Source organism: Archocentrus centrarchus, chromosome 9 (assembly GCF_007364275.1).
Source record: "Archocentrus centrarchus isolate MPI-CPG fArcCen1 chromosome 9, fArcCen1, whole genome shotgun sequence".
Taxonomy (NCBI): Eukaryota; Metazoa; Chordata; class Actinopteri; order Cichliformes; family Cichlidae; genus Archocentrus; species Archocentrus centrarchus.
In genome coordinates this window covers 19422121-19442180 of record NC_044354.1, presented here as the reverse complement: position 1 = coordinate 19442180, position 20060 = coordinate 19422121, and the positions used below count along the sequence as shown (strand labels likewise).

The 20060-nt window shown below is 44.6% G+C and overlaps 2 protein-coding genes across 2 annotated transcripts in view; one reads left to right on the top strand and one right to left on the bottom strand.

Moving 5' to 3' along the window:
• The first annotated feature begins 1178 nt into the window (after nucleotides 1-1178).
• On the top strand, nucleotides 1179-13875 carry disp3 (dispatched RND transporter family member 3). The gene is made up of 22 exons (XM_030736873.1): nucleotides 1179-1261; nucleotides 1482-1583; nucleotides 5547-6545; nucleotides 6626-6845; nucleotides 6939-7075; nucleotides 7170-7304; nucleotides 7945-8105; nucleotides 8287-8426; nucleotides 8532-8623; nucleotides 8716-8880; nucleotides 9215-9376; nucleotides 9450-9593; nucleotides 9684-9820; nucleotides 9914-10083; nucleotides 10185-10315; nucleotides 10595-10779; nucleotides 10895-11021; nucleotides 11229-11374; nucleotides 11464-11623; nucleotides 11746-11859; nucleotides 11954-12126; nucleotides 12249-13875. The coding sequence occupies exons 3-22, from the start codon at nucleotides 5555-5557 to the stop codon at nucleotides 12603-12605; spliced, it is 4047 nt and encodes a 1348-aa protein (XP_030592733.1). The 5' UTR covers nucleotides 1179-1261; nucleotides 1482-1583; nucleotides 5547-5554; the 3' UTR covers nucleotides 12606-13875.
• Nucleotides 13876-14932: 1057 nt separating this feature from the next.
• The window catches only part of bmp1a (bone morphogenetic protein 1a), a 30785-nt gene continuing 25657 nt past the window's right edge, over nucleotides 14933-20060 (bottom strand). Inside the window, exons 14-20 of the mRNA XM_030737776.1 lie at nucleotides 19749-19909; nucleotides 19399-19579; nucleotides 19151-19276; nucleotides 18828-18955; nucleotides 18171-18384; nucleotides 17644-17894; nucleotides 14933-16303 (exon numbers count right to left, since the gene is read on the bottom strand). Coding sequence (XP_030593636.1) covers nucleotides 16169-16303; nucleotides 17644-17894; nucleotides 18171-18384; nucleotides 18828-18955; nucleotides 19151-19276; nucleotides 19399-19579; nucleotides 19749-19909 — 1196 coding nt within the window. The 3' untranslated portion in view covers nucleotides 14933-16168. The remainder of the gene's footprint in view (nucleotides 16304-17643; nucleotides 17895-18170; nucleotides 18385-18827; nucleotides 18956-19150; nucleotides 19277-19398; nucleotides 19580-19748; nucleotides 19910-20060) is intronic.

The following is a 20060-nucleotide window of genomic DNA, read 5'->3' as shown; positions in this document are numbered from 1 at the left end:
ATGTATATTAAGATCATGTGTCGACTGCCTCTGAGTTCTTGCCTGCCAATATTTGTGATAAATGTTTACTAAATGTCATTTGGGGGGGGGGTCTTATTAAACCCTATCAAAGGATCCTGTACAGTGAAGTGTGTGTGTGTCTGGTGTCATAGACAACATGTAGCTCTAACGGTTTCTGTAAGATGTGTTTGTTTCTTTGTCTCCCACAGTGCTATAGCAGTAGATGTGATTGGACTCGCTCTTCTTCTTCTTCTTCACTTTATCGATCTCAAGTGACTGAAAAAGTCTTTCTTACAGATGGCTCTGTCACAGTTAACAACAACATGATGAAAACAGCGCACAACTATGACGCGTCCTCAAGGATTTCAGTACACACGCACTCACACACTTTCCCATTTTTAAACCTCTGTTCTCTGTTCTGTGCTTGACTTCACACTGCTGCGGAAAGAGTGAAATTTCACTACAGTTATCTGCTCTCATTTGGATGATGGATTATCACCTTTTGATGTCAAGGCAATCCAAGTTAAACATGAACAGGGGTTGAGGAGCGAGGTGATGGATGAGTTGAACGTAACAGTGTGAGCAGAGTGCTGGTCATTAATGTTAGATGAGAGAGAGCGAGGGCACTACAGACCAGGAGAGTGCAATACTGGCACAGCAAGGCAAACATGACAGTTGAGATCAGTGCTGAATTTACAGCCCCCACCAAATATTAGAGGTGCTGTATACACAGCAGTCAAACCATTTACAACAGAGAACCAGGGCGTGCAGCTTCATTTCATTCACCGTGAAAGTTAGTGCTGAAAAATGAAAATGAAGCAATAACTAATACACTCTTATTTCAGGTGATTATTTTAAATTGCTTGCACTTTGTCTCCCACTGTAGCCAGTTAGTCTTATTGCCCTCTTATAGCATACCCCACCTCCCCACCAACTGAGACTAGACTAGACCATACCAACTCTGACATGATGGGAGGGGGCTTGGCTGCGGTACCGTGACAACTGCATCCGTTGGGTTACTCATAACCAGCTGACTGAAGCTTGGAATTTTTCCAAATGACATTTTCACTGAGGTATAAAAATCCTTGCAGGCTCTCCAGCCCATCACAGGAGGTGCGCAGAGGTTTTCAAGCTGCGTTTCCCTCCTTGTATCTCATACTATTGAGCCAGTCAGCAGAGCAGGCTGAACAAAGCCATGGGAGAGAGAGAGAGGAGCTTCTGGGAAGAAATGTCTCACTGACTCTGTCGCCTCGACAACCGGGTAAGAAAGGAGGGGAGGGAGAGAAAGGACTGGGGAGCATAAAAGGAGCGGAAAACAACACATTATGAACTGCTGGGGTTAGAGGATGCTTGCGGAGTGAGGGAGGATAGTGGATTTTTGTGTGGGTTTCTCTGGTGAGGGCTCCCATAGTGTCTCTCTTGATGAGTTATTAACTATGACATTAAAACACTAACTGATCATTTTTTCTCCCCCACATGAGCGTGTGGAGCAGATGAAATTGCAGAGCACAAGTTCAGCACATCACAAGTGGACCAAACAGGCCCGATCGCCCCACCTGTAATTTTCGTTTCATCAGCCTCAGGTAAGTCTCTCCCCTGTGTTGCAGGTTTTTGCTTTGATGGGTTGCTTTTTGTTTCTGTTGGAGTTATTGATGAAAGGTGAATGTGAGATGTTGATTGCCAAAGGCAGCCATTTAAGCTGTTTATCTAGAAAATAAAAGAGAAAGTGTAATAATTGCTTAATAAAGTTGTAGCAAATTGGTTTCCTGATGTTGTTTATGTGTTTCTTTATGCTGCCAGGAGAGCAAAGCAAACAACCTCCAGTATAGTGTGAGCCTTTGGTGTTCAGTTTCATTCAGGGGAGTGAGAGAAATTGAATTTTACATCCCCTGGATGCCTCAAACAGTATGCACAGTAGGATTTGCGCTTCCTTCAGTTTGAGCAGGAATTCATAAACAATAAGAAAATGAAGACCTTTGCTGGGTGCAAATGGACCTTGAGAGTTCGATTTGAAGCATAGATTAAGAGCGTGTATAGAATTGAAGGCACGTCTATAAACATACTGCTGAACGCTCATGCATAAGGAATATATTCATAGAGCACTAGTGGTGAAATCAATGCCCCTTTAAATGAGGTGGTATGCTGGCTCAGTTTGCACCAAGCTCAATGTGTGTGTGGGGCAGCAGGCAGCATGTGATATCCATATTGGATGAGATGAAGAGGAGATAAACTGAGGAAGAATGTGTGTATGTGTGTGTGTGTGTGTGTGTGTGGGGGGGGGGGGGTTAACCCCTATCAGTAATGAAGGTTACAAATCTCTCACCTTTGTGAACAGAATTGGGGGGGGGGGGGGGGGGGGGGGGCACCGAGACTGATGGGGAGAAAAGGGCAAGAGATTGAGGGTGCTGAGAGAGGTGTTGAGAGTAATGATGATATGTGAAGGGTTCAGGCTCACAGCATGCTGGGATCGCTCGGAGCTCCCGCCTCGCCTACTCGACACCATCCGGAGATGTAAAGGAGGGTAATAACACTGACACCGAGCTTATCTGTGTTTTTTTTAACGGGAGAGGCATACATACAGGAAAACATGGCCAAGCGAGGTTTTTACAGTTCATCATCCTGGTTGCTCACAGCTCGCTGAACATGACATATGAGACAGCTCTGTCCATCACATACAGCTGCTGTGCTTTCCAACAAGCTGGCAGGTACAGCACAAACATGTCTTGTTTAAAAGCATTAAATATAAAAGCTAAAAGGTTCCCGCCTGAGCCTTAACACAAGGGGAGTCAAAGGTACTGAAAACACGCAGTCGCGCACAAACAAACATACTTTTTTTTTTTTTTGAGCAATTAACACAATTTCAACCCTGAAAACCTTCACATGCAGCTTCATTCCAGGCCTTCATCGGTCTCATTTTTCAGTCTGTAACTGCATTATAGACAGAAACCAACTGCCTCCCCTTTAAGTGCAGCGTAGCTTTAATATACACTCAGCCATATGGGAGACTGGTTTTATTCCAATATATACTTAAAGCACGATGCCAAATTACACTCTATTTTTAATCCACACCTGCACAGGGTGCAAATTGACTGTGTTCTCCTAATTTTTGCAGAAAAATAGCAGTGTTGAACAGTTCTGGCAGCTTGTAAACACATTAGTTATACCAGGCTGTGTACCGCTCGCAGTGCTTTGCAGCTGTACTCCGCTCATAATTATTGTACATGAGGCGCAATATTCTTGGATGCGAAGGAGCGTCAGACTCATCACGAAGAGACGAAGGGATGTGTCCCTGAGGTCGTGCGTAGTTATCTCTCCCTCACTGTACCTGCACACCGCTGCGAGGCACATGTAGACAGTAGAGAGGGAATCATAAAAAGCAGGCAGAGCTCTGCCTTATTGTATAAAAAGCACTAAGCCTGCCTATCACTCTCCTAATGAATTCCTCATATCCTCAGACTTTGAAATCTGCACAACTAATGAGCCTAGTTCTTTTTTTATGTCGAAGCAGGCACTGAGATGTACCTATGGGCCTGTTTTTCAGATGTTTTTCCATAATTATTAAACAGCAGAAGCGCCTAATGTCTTTTTACAGATTTTCAAGGTACCCACCATTTGTTTGATGTCTGATAGCGGTGCTGTCTCTTCAGTCGCTTCCCAGGTTTTTCTCCTCTCTTCTTTCCTTTCCACTTGTCACATCATATTTCTGCACTTCTCTGCGTGCCTCCTCTCATCTGCTGTCGAGAGTATCGTGATGAAAACATGCTTGAGAGGGAGAGGGGATTACGAAAATCTAATTGCCAAAATTAGTAGCTGTATTCAGTTTAATTTGCCGCAAGTACACAGTTGTATCAAATTTAGTTCTTTGCGATTTCTTACACATAATATACTGACACTTGGGCAGAAAATGCTTTTGACGAGAAAAGGTCAGCATTACAGAAAACATTATTCATTATAGAATAATAGCCAATGATGGCTGCGGATAACTAGTAATTATAACTCGAGATTACAACCAGCAAATTATTTTCCTTGTTATTTTAGAAATAATTGGCTGTGTAACTGCAGTCACTGAAACAAATGATAGGATTATTTTTTTAAATCATATATTCAAAGCTTTGCTTTTACACAGGTTTAAAAGCAAACTACCAGACAAACACCATTAATGAGTTTATCCTCTAAAGGTGTAGGAAGTTCACATTCACACCGCGTGCGCCCTCTGCTCTCCCATTCAAAGGTGGAGTGGTGCCCTTGTCTGAGCACTTGGATGACACGGTGCTTAATAAAACAACGTGTTGTCCAGATTTAAAAGAAGCCCAAATTTTGGCCTCTTTTCTAAGACTGTGAAATGCAGCGTGGAGCGCTTGCTTTCAGCTCCACAGGTTTTAGGATCTATTTAATTTTTTTTTCTTTTCTAAAATCCACCATAAAACTGCTGTGGATGTTTAAGAACATCAAAAGTATTTCGCTCAGAGGGTGAGGAATCAGAGAGTAAAAGATTTTAATGATGTGCCCATTAAATGCATCCCAAATCTGTGAACTGGACTCTGGCTGTTGCAGAGTGACCACACAAGGAGACTGTCTGTTCCAAGCAGAGCACTTTCTTTAAAGCCACCATGAAATAAAGTTCCTTTAGATGTAAGAGCACAAACTGAAATCCCATAAATCAACATGCCTACAGTTCATTTGCAGCTTCAGGGTTTGTCTCTCAAGAGTCTGACTTCCCTGCTTTCTAAAGGGAGTAATCATTTTTACAAATATCGATTCGACTGTGTAATTTGTAAATTATTCTTTTTTTATGATGGATTTTCACTTTGGCTAGAGAGCTTTCTGCAGCTATCTTTTACACATAATCAAGATTCAGTGTCTTACCTGGCTGACCTTAAAGCACCGTTCTAAAGAGAATAGATAAATTGCTGCAGTTAGCAGGCTCACTGCCACTTGAATTCAAACTGTCTGCAGTGTCTTGCCTGAGAGAAAAGAAGACGAGTGGAAAAAAGTGGCACCTATTGACACTATTAGTCAAAGGCTGCCCATCGCTGGAGATAAACTTATAATACCCCACTCGCTCTTCTTGTCTGTAATTAGACAGGTGAGATGATTTAATTTGGTTCAGGGCAGACACGGCTACATCGCTGGTGATATGTAGAAACCCACTAGTAGACACCCTCCAGGTGATAATGGCTTGCATGCGCTGGCAGAGAGAAGAATGAAATCACAGCTTTTAGCCTGTCTCACCCCAAGCCCTTGTGATCAGCATCTTAAAGCAGGACTCGGCCAGCCATTTTCTATTATAAGCCCTTGAGAGAGAGAGAAAAAAAAAAGGTCCCCCTCCCTCAATTTTCTCCATGCAAGCTGGCAATGGAAGGCCTTTGTCGACAGCTGCTTCAGGATAGACTTAATTCAGTCCTGTCCTTGCTCTTCGAGCACAACTTTCAAAGTTGCCTTGTCCTCTATTCCGTCGCAGCTGCGCTCATGTTCACCTGCCCGAGTAGAGGAAAGGCACAATGTTAAGTGAGTGATCATCAAGTGGTATTATGTGTCCCTGACAGGTGCCACCATGGATGTGGATGATGAGCCGCTGCTGTTTCACACCACCTGGGGTGGTGGGGAAGAGGATGGGGGGGATCTGGAGGAAGAGGATGGAGTAGCACATGCTGCAGCGCAGAGCTGTTCCACAGGGGATGCTGGGGTTTGTGGACTGTGGAAGGCAGTGGGGTGGGTTTACACACAACCCTGGGCCAGTGGGGTGGTTTTAGGGGTGGCTGTCCTGCTGCCATGTGCCCTGTTTGCCTACATGCTGCTCTACTGCCCTCCTCTGGACATAGATCTCTCCTACAGTGCCTTTGAGGTTCATAGTCACTTCTCAGCTGAACGTTTTGATGCTCTCACCATTGCTGTGAAGACTCAGCTGGGGTCATGGGACAGACGTAGGCGAGACATAGATAACATGGAGTCTGAGGCACTGCGAGAGCTTCTGCTAGAGAAGCTGGGCAGAAAGGAAGTGTTCAACAAGACAGATAATGAGGACACAAGGTCCTCCACTCTTCAAAGGGACCATTTACGAGCCAGTGATTATCAGAAGAGAGGGGTTGTGGCGAGCAGAGATGAAAGGACAGCGCCTGATCTGGGTCAGGGAGAAACGGGGAAGCACAAGAGCACAAATCCAAGAACAGAGGAAAAAGACAAGGGATTAGCAGATGGAAATTCAACTTTTTCACTCATTAGGAGGCGCAGGTTTGCTCCCAATTACTACTTACAGAGCCAGGCTCTGTGGAGGATTGAGCTGGTGTTTGTAGCTCAAGGGAAAGGCGAGCGCAACATCTTCACTCCAGAACGTCTGCAGACGATTCACCACGTAGAGCGCCTGCTCATGCAGCACCCACAGTTTCATCAATTCTGCTGGAAACCTCTGGAGTTATTGAGAGATCTGCCACTGGGGCCTTCCTACTGCTCCCCACCCAGCTCCCTTCTGTCATACCTCTACCCCAGCGAGAGAGGAGGGAAGATCTACTATGATGGCATGGGCCCAGACTTGGCTGATATTAAAGGCAGGTTGAAATACCAGTTCAAACATAAATTACTTCCTGGGGCAGTCTAACTTATCTGTGCTGATTCTCCTTGTGTGCAGGTTCTCTGAGCCTGGCCATCACCCACCCACAATTCTACTGGTACGTGGATGAGAGTCTGTCCCCGGAGCATCTGTCCTCCTCCCTCTTACGCAGTGAGATCCATTTCGGAGCTCCTCTGCCATCCTTCTACTCCCTGCAGGACCGAGCAGATGAGCAGAGAGCTCGCTTCAAAAACTTTGTGGTCCAATATGCAGACATCCTGGCCAAGCAATCTACCAGGTCAGGGAAAAAAAAAATATCACAATATTTCTCCTTCACCACAGTACATCACTCTAGTATTTACAGGTACTGCGTCTGTGTAACTTGTTCCAGTCAGGTAAAGGTGCTATATGGGGGAACAGAGCTGTTTGATGATGAGGTGAGACACACGTTCCACAATGACATGATGCTGGCTGTCGTCAGCGGAGCCTGCATTACTGTGCTTGTCTATGTCCTAACCTCCTTTTCTGGTACGGTATCCCCTTATTTCACTTGCATCTGTGTGTGCTCATTTATGTTTGAAAGCGCATGAATATTTACAAGCTCCTTCTTGTCTCTGCGTAGTCTTTTTGACTTTCTTCGGACTCGCTAGCATTGGACTGAGCTGCCTGATGGCTCTTTTCTTATACCACGTGGTCTTTGGTGTGCGGTACCTGGGCATTCTCAACGGAGTTGCAGCATTTGTTATTATTGGTATTGGTAAGTTGTTCAAGTGATAGTTTGACATTTTGCAAAACACTCTGTGTCACGAAGATTGATGCTACTTTGGGGTTTGTTTGTAAAATATATATGAAGCTCAACGCAAGCTTGGCTTAGCTCCACCTAAAGACAGGAGAAGGCACGAGACTGGCTCATTGAAATGTAAAAGGTGCCACCTTGTATTTTTCCAGGGGATTTAATTTCTACTTTTTGTGCCTTTGTGGAGTCTTGTCATCAGTTAAGCAAATGGAAAAATCCCCCATAAAACCATAATCCCCCATAAAACCTCCATATGACATGCTGTAGTAAAGCTGTGTTCTGCGCAGAATAATTATACAACAAATAAGTGTTAATGAAAGAGTTTTAGAGATTTATTTTATTTCTTTGCTTCTCGTAGTGCCTGTCTTAACTCCTGTTTCCAGTCTTTACACTAAACTAACAAGCCTGCAGGCTTTAGCTGATTTTACGCACAGATATAAAATTGGTGTTCTTTATATTTTAGTTTTTACATATTCTCAGCAAATACATAAAATCTAGGTGGAAGTGTTCCCTTAAAATGAGGAAAACTATAACTTTTTACTCTTAATTTGCCATGAGATGTGCTAAGAGGTTCTTCTTTTGTCTACTGTTCATCTCTCAGGGGTGGATGATGTGTTTGTGTTCATCAGCACTTTCAGACAGGCTTCTCATTTGCATCAGCCGCAGCAGCGAATGATCTACACCATTAAAACCGCTGGCCGAGCGACATTTCTGACCTCCTTCACGACTGCGGCCGCCTATGCCGCGAACACCTTCTCTCAGGTAATCGTGGAAGAAAAAATAAAACAGCAGTTAATAGGATATGTACAGGACGTATAAATGACTCCCCTGCCCTGGATGAATAGAAGTGCCTCTCTCAGCAGACAACCATTTTTCCCACGATAAGCACAAAATTGAATGTTTCAAGGTCCTTTATACTGCGCTTTGTTCGACTGACACTCAGATCCCAGCCGTGCATGACTTCGGCCTATTCATGGCACTCATCGTCAGTTGCTGCTGGCTTTGGGTGTCTGTCCTGATGCCAGCCGCCCTTTGTATCTGGACTCAGTTTGTGGAGCCTCGTGAACATGCCTGGTTGAGCTGGTAAGCCTTTGCTTCTTTACTTTTGTGTGAGATGTTACTTGTGAGTGCTGCGTGAGATGTAATCCCTTCAGCTGTCTCTCTCCCTGAACTCTCCACCCCATGAAGCTGGAAGCTGTTTGCGGGCCTGTCGGCGAACCACAGCCCTTTGTCAGACGAGGATGATGATGTGGCTCTTCTGTCAGTGGAAATGGAGCCAGGTGAGATTATTATCTGCCTAGCATAGATTGGGATTGGTTGTAAAACGTGGTCTCTGGGCACCTCTAAGGCTCTTTTCCTTTGTCTGTGCCAGGCTCCTGCGACACAGACGGTGATGCGGCCATTCTGTCCCTGTCGGTGGAGACACCTTTGTCCCTCCCAGGGCGGCAGCAGGTGGGTGTGGTGAGCACCAATCTTCAGTGGGCCCTGAAGCACTTAGTGGCAGAGCCAGTTGTGGAGCGACGGAAAGCTGTTCTAGGTGCGATTTAATATGAACTCAGATCTCACAAAGACAACATCCATTTATATCCAAAAAGTCTGCAGTTGGCTCTTCTCAGATATTGTGTGCAGAGCTCTTTCTGTTTGATTTAGACATGAGAGTCACCTCAGGCTTAAGTAAGAATGATGAAATTCTGTTTGTCCTAAGGGGATTCTGCCTGTCATAGTAAATGCAAAGCATCGCTCATGAAGTATTCATCCACACTCTTTGACTGTAATTGATCCTCGCTGCTGATCTGTCCCTCAACTATTTTACCTACCCCATCAAACCCTCCTTTCTGCCATTGTTTATCATCATCTTCCTGCTGGCCCAGGTGTCTTTCTCCTGGTTCTGGTCTTATCTGCCGCCTGTTGTTGTTTCTTGAGGCCAGCCACTCACGCTCCTCTTCTCTTCCGCCAAGACACAAACCTCCAGAGTCTGCTGGCTCTGCGGAGCAACCTCAGTGGCCAAGGCATCTCCTGTCCCATGTGCTCGGGTAAGAGGGAAGCACTCTCGGTTTACCTCTTAGATCTGGAACGAATATCTAAAATGCATGTCCTATCCTGCAGGTGTGTTCATGGAAAAACCCCACCCGTTGTCCATCCACGCCCCCTCATCTGCATTTTTGTACTCTACACATCAGCAGTACCCAAGCAGGACAACTGCTGCTGGTCAGAGTGAAGTGAAAGAGAACTCACTTACCAACCAAACAGGTAAAAATTCCGCACATAAAAACCGCTCCTTACCTCATTTAAAGCTCCTTTTCCCGATGTTGAAATGTTGGTTTTTGTACTGTTTTGTAGACTCTCCCATGACGGTGTACATATTAAAGTTAGACCACGGAGCCTCTACAACCCTTTACCGTTTCTCCCTCAACACCAGCATCCCATCTCCGTGGAAAATGTGCAGCACAGAGCGTGAAGAAGTGTCATCATTTCAGGTCTGAGAGAAGAAAAAAGGCAGCTTGATTATTTTTGTATTAGTTCGAGTGTCACTAAAGCCGCTTACAACTAATCTTGTTTTATTTGAATAGGCTTTTAATCAGCCCCATGGCAATTACACCACCAGAATGACCGTGTGTGTTTCCCGTGTATACCTCCCGTACCACAGCTGGATGATCACATCCGGCTTGTGTGATCCTCATCATGGCTGGTCGCCAGAATTTTCCTTTTATGTAGCATCATCTCCACAGCAGCACAGCAGGTGAAAGCACAATAGAAGAATGTAGAACGCACAGTCAAACCAGAGTGTCAGGTTGTTTTAGGGGGGAAATCTGTCATTTCAGCTCTGCACTCTCCCTTTAGGAGGCTGTACTTCGCTCAGTGCCGCCTGAGACCTCATCCCAGCCGCGTGTGTGTCAACCCGCCAGGCTGTGGCATCGGCTCTGGGCCTGATGGCCCTTCACAGGGAACCTTTTATACGCCTTTTCCCAGCGGTGAGCAAGTGTCTCATCATAAACATGAAGACCGTTCATTAGCACCACGAGGAGAACAATTTTCACCCTGCATGTGTCACATGGCACAAATGTGTTTTTCCTGTCATTTAACTGAGTCTTAACTACAGAGAGACTGCATTGATATAACTTTCTTTGTAAAGTAGCACTCTGTGAACCCTCTGGGGGATTTTTTTTCCACAGTACACTAGTTATACAGATATTTTTGCGCTGTATAAATAAATGCGGTTGAAAGGGTTTTCTCTGCTTCTATTTTCAAAGATCCCTCATCTGCTGCCAAGACGAAACCATCCAAAACATTTGGCTTCAATCCATGCAGTGGCGGTGTGTGCGGCCACCCAGCAGTGCGTCCTCTGGTCGACACCGGAGCCATGGTTTTCCTTGTGTTTGGGATCCTGGGAGTCAACCGAACTGAACGCAGGGACAACCATGTGATTGGAGATATGGTGAGGATCACACCTGTGCCACGTATATATCTTAAACATCAACAGGAGGAATGTCAGACTGGATTTTAAAATGACTTTCTCACTGCCTTGATTTGTTATTTGATTCTCTCCAAAGGGCAGCATTATACTGGATCCAGACTTTGATATTTTCCAGGAGATAGGGCATCTGTGCAAAATCTGCAAAGCTGTTAGTGCAAACAGACAGCTTGTGAAGCCAGGAGGAGCACAGTGCTTGCCGTCAGGTGACTTGGAATGGGAAAGTAACTTTCAGATGCAATTTTTGCTAGTTTCTGTAGGCCCGGCCCTGAAATCTTTTTTTTTTTTTTTTTTTCTTGTGGCACAAAAAAAATAATATAAAGTAACATTAAAAAGGTAAATACATGTATAAAGGTCTAAAAGGCATATATAATTTTTTTTTAAAAAGTAAACTGCTCTGTCTTTCCTTACAGGCAACAAGCTATCTTCCATTCTGCCTCTTCTTCATCCCGAGTGTCACTCTCTCCCCGAACCCAACCTGCTCCCAGGGCAGCTCTCCCATGGAGCGGTGGGAATGCATGGGGGGAAGGTCTGCTGGCTGTCCATGGCCTTTGAATCGGCAAGTCTCTTCATCTTCATGTGACAAACCATTGTCGGTTTCCGAGTTGCCACAATCCCTGAATTCTCTCCTTCTCCTCCTCTCCCAAGACCACATACAAAGGAAAATCCTCATTTCAGACCTATTCCGATTTCCTTCAGTGGGAGAACTTCATCCAGGAGCAGCTCGCAACTCTCCCGCAGACTTCTTCTCTGCAAAGAGGTTTCCAGACATGTGAGCACTGGAAGCAAATCTTCATGGAAATCATAGGCAAGTGAGAGTTGGAGCAGATGTCAAAGAGATGCATTTTGATTTTTTTTTTTTTGGTTTGTTTTCTGCAAACTGGAGAGGCATCAAAATGCTGAAAGTGCTGCCCTCTGATCTGTTTGTAGGTGTGGAGAGTGCCCTCTGGAGTCTGCTGCTGTCTCTGACCATCTGCGTGGCAGCTGTGTCTGTGTTTACCGCACATCCTCTGCTGCTGCTGCCTGTGCTCGTAACCATTCTAGGTAAGAGGCACACTCACATATTTGCATTTGGAAGTGATGTTTACAGATAACCAAGCGGGCATTTTCAACTCTTCATGTTTATGGTCTTGAACAGGGGTGATCTGTCTGGTAGTGGCGCTCATGTATTGGCTGGGATGGGAGATGGGAGCAGTGGAGGCAATTTCTCTGTCTATACTTGTTGGCTCTTCAGTGGATTACTGTCTACACCTGGTGGAGGGATATCTTCTGGCTGGGGAGACCACACCTTCAACGCCTACTCGTAACTTGGTACAGGACTATTCTAATTTGAAAATGTCCACAGCACGTTTTCTAGGCTGCTTATTAAGATTTTGCCACTCGCGCATAGAGTATGACTGTAAATCATCCCTTTAATCTGCATTTATTCACAGGAGTCTCAGGGCGAGAGGCAGAGGCGGACTCTGGAGGCAGTGAACCATGTGGGCGTTGCCATAGTGTCCAGCGCCGTCACCACAGCGATCTCCACAGTCCCCCTCTTCTTTTGTGTCATTGTGCCTTTCGCCAAGTTCGGCCAGATTGTGGCCATTAACACGGCCATCTCCATTTTGTTCACCCTGACCGTGACTGTGGCCACGTTGGCTTGCGTGGCCCCGGCCCGCTTCAGCAGACACCCGGGCGCTGTGCTCAAGGCGAGCCTGGCTGTGATGGCGGCCGCTGCCTTGGGAGCAGCTCTGTGCTGGGTGGGAGGACATCTGGGTGCGATGGCCTGGCAGTCACTTACCACATAAACACTACTGATGTCAGACAGAGGAGTTCCTCTGTATGCAACCTATGAGGACTTTTTTTTTTTCCATGTTTGTGGAACAACAGATCAGTACATGATCATGTACTTTACAGCACAAAGATGTCAGAATTATCACAGAATTTTTGTTTTCACTTGTATTGATCGGTGGATTGTTAAGTATAGACGGGGAAAAAACATCCTCACACTCTGGCTGTCTCTTTTAAAATATAGTGTAACTGAATATGTGACTCATAATAGTAGGTTGATCTTTCTTTGCTGACACGATGATTCACATGAGGTATGTTTTTGATTTGTTTTCCCCTTCATCTTCTCCCCCTAGATTACGGAGTAATTGTTGGGAAACACTGGCTGAGTCACAGTTTTCATCGGTGTACCTTATTGAGTTGTGAGGAGCTGCTGACTGTTTTGTGACCTGCTTTTGTGAACACTGACGAAGCGCAGCACTCTGATGTCCGTGAAGACTAGTGTTAATGATTCACTCTGATAAATGGCCATGTTGTGAAACGTCAGAATGGGGTTTTTTTGTTTTTTGTTTTTTTGGTCTCAATTTTGCACTGAATGTGATTTTTCAGCCATATTTGTACCAGAGCTTATGATGTCCCACTGTGGCTGGATTAAAAGTTCTATAAACCAGATTTATAATTTTTCTGTTGTAAGGTAAGGTGATGTAAATGTCTGCATATGCTGCTCTTACTCATTCTAAACTGAGCTTTGGATGCTGCCAGCACGCACACGTTTAGAAGAACTGTCAAAGCCAGTATTTAGCACAAATTACCTTCCTCTTTTCTGACTTTATCTCAGATCTTACAATTGCTTCAAGGTGTCTTATTTTTTTGTCATTCAATTGAAAGAGACCTCTTATCAGCTCCTCAGGTGTACCCTCCACCACACTTACAGCCTCTCGCCGTAACCTACTCTGCTCTCTCACAATTCAGAGCACCACTCAACAGTGGCGCCGCTCTGCCCCGCAGTGAAGGTGATGGCCATTTGTCAAACCGCATAACATAATAATGGCCGGGGAGAGGGGGCGACTCAACTGCAGCAAGAGCAGTAAATTCTGGTTTATGTGTGTGTTGTTACTCGTGGATTGTCAAATAAAGCAGGTGCAGAAAGGCTCGGGTCTCTTCTTTTGTGAAAGCGCAGCACTGTTTCCTTCTGCACTGTTATGTAACGGAGCAGCAGGATGACGACCTGTCACTGTTTGCTTACAGTCACATAATGACTGGGAGAGCAACAGTAGACAGCTTCGCGTCTCTGGGTGGCTGTTAATTATTCATATGAAAGAGGTCAGATGAAAAATGAATTGCATTAATGTTTTATGCTGCTTATTAAATAAAGGGATGCTGTTCTACACAAAGAGGCATTTTCTACTCAGCGTGACGTAAATGGATGTAAGAAGATGAGAACAAATGGGAGTAAAATCTGGAAAATAATTGCATTGACTTTTATGCTGGAGAGACTTCAATGGAGAGGAGTATCTGACCACCAGAGTACCTTTCACATTCCTTTAAACTTTTTTTGCACATTTCTTTCAGGGAGATAATTTTTTTTGTTTGGGAAAAAGATGCATCTCTCCCAGTCTGCAGTCTTGTTACGGATTTATGTATGTTGCAGTACTTCTGTTAAGTCGAGTGAAGGCCCTGCTGTCAGGCACTCAGGCAGTGTTCTGTGCAACAGCATAGCTCTGCTCATTTTCATGAGAAGAAAAAAAAAAAAAAGTAATGGAATAATCATAGGGAGAGTGATGTTACATGTAGAGGAATGAATATTTAGCAAAGTGGAAAAGGAAATGCTTTCCTAGTGTCGTCTGGAATAAAAAAAAAAAAAAGAAGCTCCATATATAAATAGTGAATAACAATATGAATAAGAGATAGTCTGTTTATATTTGATGCTGCTCTTTTTCTGCATTTGCAAGGGGGCAGAAGATTCTTCAAGAAACTCACTTCAAACATGGACTGGGGCTACCATTCAAGTCCTCTGTTCTGTCACACATGCTGGGATTGTACTCTGCGAGTCTGCGAGGACACAATTTAAATACAGTGGCCTTAAAACCAAAAAAGAACAGGTTTGCAGAGCTGAGCTGAGTTAGCAATATAAATAAAGGTCAGTCATCAAACAACTGTGTCAGACTGCAGTAAGTTCATACAACATGGTGCTGAATAACAAAGAGAAAGAATGAATGAGGAACAAAGTATATTCAACACTGACCACTGGCTATACATTGGAAGGCAATTATAAGGCTAACTCCAAAAAGTACCTTTTCCTCTTTACAAGTAATCACTATGACAATAAATACCCAGGCTCATTTGGTTCTTGAGAAATACTTCATTGTACCAAGAAAAGGCATTTTCTCTGGAGAGAAATTATCTTACATCAGACGTGTAAATCAACACTGAAACATAAGTCATATCTTTATTACCCCATGTTACAGGGCACACACAATGTTCAAGTATGCCTGAGGAACTAAATGGAGCAAGAAAAAAAAAAAAATTTAAAAACTAAACAAAACCCAAAAAACAAAACAAAACAGAATAAGAGATAAAATGCATTTAAAAACAAGTGAACTGGCATTGCATTTCACAAAAATCCATAAGCTCATGATTTTGGAACAATTCACTGTAAAGTGCTAACTGGTTCGTGTTGAGAAAAGCACATGTTCCCTTTGAAAGATCAAACATTACTTTATACATGGAGGTACAGTAATAGACAGTCATCAGGCAAGCAATTACCAACCAGAAGATATGGACCACATTTCATTTATTAGTCCTTTGATAAGATAACAGATTCCTACATTTTCTTGTTAATGGTAACAATGAGAATCTTGCCACTGGTTGCCAGGACAATGCCAATTAGAAATGCTGGTGCTGTCACTGTACCGCTTTCCTCCTTTCCTTGTAATTACATGCACTTGACTGACATACAGTATCGATATCTCAAGTCAAGTCCTTTTAATCCTCTTATGGGTAGGAATCATTGAATCAAAGGGATGAGAGTGTGAGGAGAAGAGAGCCTTTAGTGAGGAGTGCAGGAGATGTTCCCATACGCCTCCTCCTCCTCTTCTCCTCCTCCCCTTGCATGTGACATGCTGGCCCGACAAAAGCAGGGATCTGTCCAGCTGATGCCTGCCTTCCTACAGGTCCTGAGAATCCACTGTTTTCCTTTGTGCCTTTCTTGGCATGTTTTTAAAAAAGATGAAGAAACAATCAAAACAAAAGAAAAACAAATCCAAAACAAAAATATCTGGGGGGTACTGGGTCAATACATTTTCCCCTACTGTCCACCTAAAGCGGACATCCACCCTCCCACCCCAATCCTAACCATAGAAAGGTAAAAACAAGGTGTACTGCAGAATGGCTTTACTCCTCACAGTCTGTGGGGGGAGCTAGAGCCCCTAGGAGCTGAGGTGCGGTTGGTGGTCTTGCGGCTGTTCTGTCGTGTCTGATTAATTTTGTTGGCCAAAGGGTTCCGAGCATCAGGCTGGCGCCTCCCCTGGGGGCCCCTCCGTTTGCCCCTTTGCCCTGCGCGGCCCCTTCTGGCCCCCGCTGGTCACTTGCGTGAGTGCAGTGTGTCCTGGAACTTGGTGCTGGTGTAGCGGACATGAAATCCTTTTTTGTTGATTGTATCATCAGAGCGGAACTTGATCACAATGGAGTCACCGGCCGAGTAGATCTCCTCTGGAGGCTGTCAGGACGGACAAAACAACAGATTCATTTGTGGCTTTCTGCTTCCCTGAACTTCAATTAAAACTAAAGACTTCTCACATGCTGAAGTCAGATCAGTAACTCTGACAGCTGGCTTCTGACTGCTACTTCCGTAACAGCCAGGGGCCATGTGAGGGTCTGGATCCAGGACTGGCCCTTTGCAGCATTTTTTTTCGGGGGGGGGGGGGGGGGGGGGGGGGGCTTGAGTTTTGGCTCATATTGAAGTGATGATAAGGGCCAAGTGCACCACTGCAGAAAGCTCATTTCTTTCCTGAATAGCGCCATATAAACACCTCACACCTGATATGTTGCTACACTATCTTCAGTATAGTCAGCCAAATGGTTGAAACAAAAGGGGGATTAACAGTTTGTCAGAATACCACAGTCAGGTGAATAATAATTAAAAAAAAAAATCATTTAACAATAATCAGTTGGTTAAAGCGCAGAGTCAGCTGCCCTGCGGCTGTGAGAGCGATGAGCACTGCAATGTCAGAGCAGTCAAAGCCTACGCAACCAACTGTAAAAACACTGGACTGCCGATTAAAGCTGCCATTCATAACTGAAAATACACCACAATACAATAGCTCATAAGTCTCGGTTTATTAGGAAAGGGATTTAAAACACAAGAAGAAAGCGGCCTATTCATTTTTATTGTAGACCCAGAAACAGTCTACTATTTAACTGAGAAAAGCCTCGAGGCTAAAAGCAAACCTCCCCACACCGTAATGAGTTTTTACCCTACTTTGGACTGAATTGTGTCAGTTTATTTCAACCTGTTTTATAAAAGGAAACTTGATTGAGGAGCTGCTCCCTGAGGAACTAAGGGTGTTATGTCCCCTCCAGAGAGTGATTCATAGGAACAGGCGTGAGTAAAAGGCCAAAAGCTTATTATAAAATCTTGTAAATGAAATCAAGCTGTTCTCTAACCTGACAAAACTCGAGTTACTATTCCCCACAGGCTCATTGTTTCATAGTCCAGCTGCAGCCTCACCATTGCCTAATTATTTCAATGTTGGAACTCAATGCCGGAGAGTCTGACAGTCCACCGACACCCAGGGAGTGACCGATTGTGGTGACCTACAGACACCTCCACAGCAGCACTCCCAAACTCAGCGGAGCACGTCAGGTTTAAGCCGGAATTACAAATCCGCAGGGTGGGTCACCAAAGTCTCCGCATTACAGACAGCCAGGATCAGTTTTAACAGTTCTAATTCCAAAACAACTGCCTGATAAACACATCTGGCCAGTCACAGTACTTCACTGCAGCAGGAGTTACCAAAGGCACGAAGTTCAGAGAATTTATTAGAATATTGTTCTTACCCCCGAGCCACAGTAACGTCCCAGCCTTGGAGACTTGGTATCGGGTCCGTCGAAGAGCTCCATGTAATCATAACCGCAGTCTGCCTCCTCTTCAATCTCAAAGGTCTGGAAAATGAGCTCCACGCCATAGCCTTTCTCCGCCGAAATCACCCACTCACAGTCAGAGGCTCCGGGGTAGTTATTGTCTCCAAACTGGGCATGGGAGAACAGGTCCTTGGTTTTGACTTCAGCCTTTAGTTGACCTCCACACTCTGAACAGAAAAGTTGAGTTAAGGATTTTGTAGACAGAAGTGGGCTGATGGGAAACAAGACAATTTGCTGTGCTTTTGTGTCTACAGTCATCCAGTTACAAAAGGATTCTCGAACGTGCTCTGAATCATCACCCTTTTGAGACAGGGTGGTGAACTGTGACCTAAAAATCCTGTAAAAATTACATCTAAAGCCCTTCATGAGGTCTGACGTGACTGCCCTAAAAAACAATGTGAAACTGCAAACAGGTTTTTTTGGGAGGGGGTTATCATTCTTACCTGCAGTATGGGAAGCCTCAAAGCCTTTTTTCTGCACAGAATTATCAGAGAAAAAGCGAATAAACAACTTGTTGCCGCTGGACATGATGGGTGGAGGCTTCTTGGTGCCACAGAAACGACCCAGCGTCGGCGCTTTTCCATCTCGCCCGTCATAAATCTCAATGTGGTCATAGGCACACTCCAGGTGGGTCTCCATGTCGATCTCATTGAAGGCCTATTAGTAAACAAAATGAAGAGGAAGTTTGACTCAAATGTTAAACATTAAAAACATGCATCTTTTAGTGAGATAGCAAAGTAATATTTCTAGAAACTGCCTCTTTCACTCAGCACACAGAAGCTCAATTTTTCTTCTTTTTTTTTTTTCTTTTTTTTTTTTGCATTGTTATTTGGAAACAGTAATGCATTACTGGTTACTGGTTTTGTTTCAGTAAATAACTGACTCTTTATCTGTGGCACAGTGGGCAAAAATGCAGATAATAACAGAAGGGGGAGCCACACATCATCATTAACATTGCCATAACAGTTTCTGACACGAGCACAGTAAACACAGATGTCCTCAGCGGATTTAGCAATTCAATTACACAGATAAGCTGCTAACAAATAAATAAATGACTGACAAGTGAAACTGTACTGAGAGGAGGAGGTTGCGGCACGTACGATTTTGATGCGGTGACCTGGAGTGGTGGTGAGTGCCCAGGTGCATGCCTTTTTGCTGGGGTATTTGTCTGGCCAGTTGGGGCTGGTAATAATACCGCTCACACTATTCACAGTGTGATCACAACCAGCTGTAAGGATGGGGGGGAGAGAGAAAATGTCAACACAGTGCTCTGCAACACACTAATCAGCAATAGACTTCAGTCAAGCACTGGATTCAAACAGTTTTTTGCTCTCACCAAATCTAATGACTGCACTGACAGCAAAACACATCAAGAACAGGAACAGATGACCAGCCATTAAAAAAAAAACACTATCTGGAATACCTTCTTTGCAGTCGTGTTTGTTCTCATGCAGCACAAAACCACTCCTACACTGACAGCTGTAGCTCCCAAAGGTGTTGACGCACTCGTGCTGACAGCCGCCGTTCTCCTTGGAGCACTCATCCTTATCTGCAGGACGACAGAGGACACCGCGCTGATGACTGCTCACTTTGAAAACTGAGGGCTAGCAGATCCAAGTGAGTGAAAGCAGAGACTTGTGATGCTGTGCAGTAACCTGCCAGAGGACTAACCTGAGAAGAACTGCGCTTTAAAGCCCTTCTTGGACACCGTGTTGTCGGATTTGAACTCGATGCGCATGTTGTTGTACTGAGAAGTGATAGCTTCCGGTTTCTCTGCCCCACAGAACTTCCCGTGTAGCTTTGAGTCAGCCGACAGCCCGCTGCGTACCTCCACGTAGTCATACTTACAAACCTGGACAGAGAACCGTGAAGAGGTCAGGACACGTTATTTGGTATTAATTACGAAAAACAAGGAGGGAAACGCTCCATTTACTATGAACAAGAAGGAATGCGACACAGTGACAAAGAGCAAAAATATAGAACAAACCCACCCACTGACTTAACATAACCCCAAATCTCACATCATTGCCCTCAGTCTCGAAGACGTCAAAGAGCAGAGTGATACGGTACTGCGTGGGGGCAACCAGCTGCCAGATGCAGTTCTTGTTTGGGGGGTACTCTCGGGGCCAACCTGGACTGGTTATTGAACCGTTCAGCTTGGTGATGAAACCTCCACAAGCAGCTGAATGGAAAGCATGGAAAGACACGAGGATAAACAGCTTGATACACATGCAGATGTCCAGACAAAATAAATAAATGATATCACCACATATTTCGAAAGGATTTGCTCCCAATGTTACGCTGCAACCTTAAATTTCCTCTCAACAGAATAA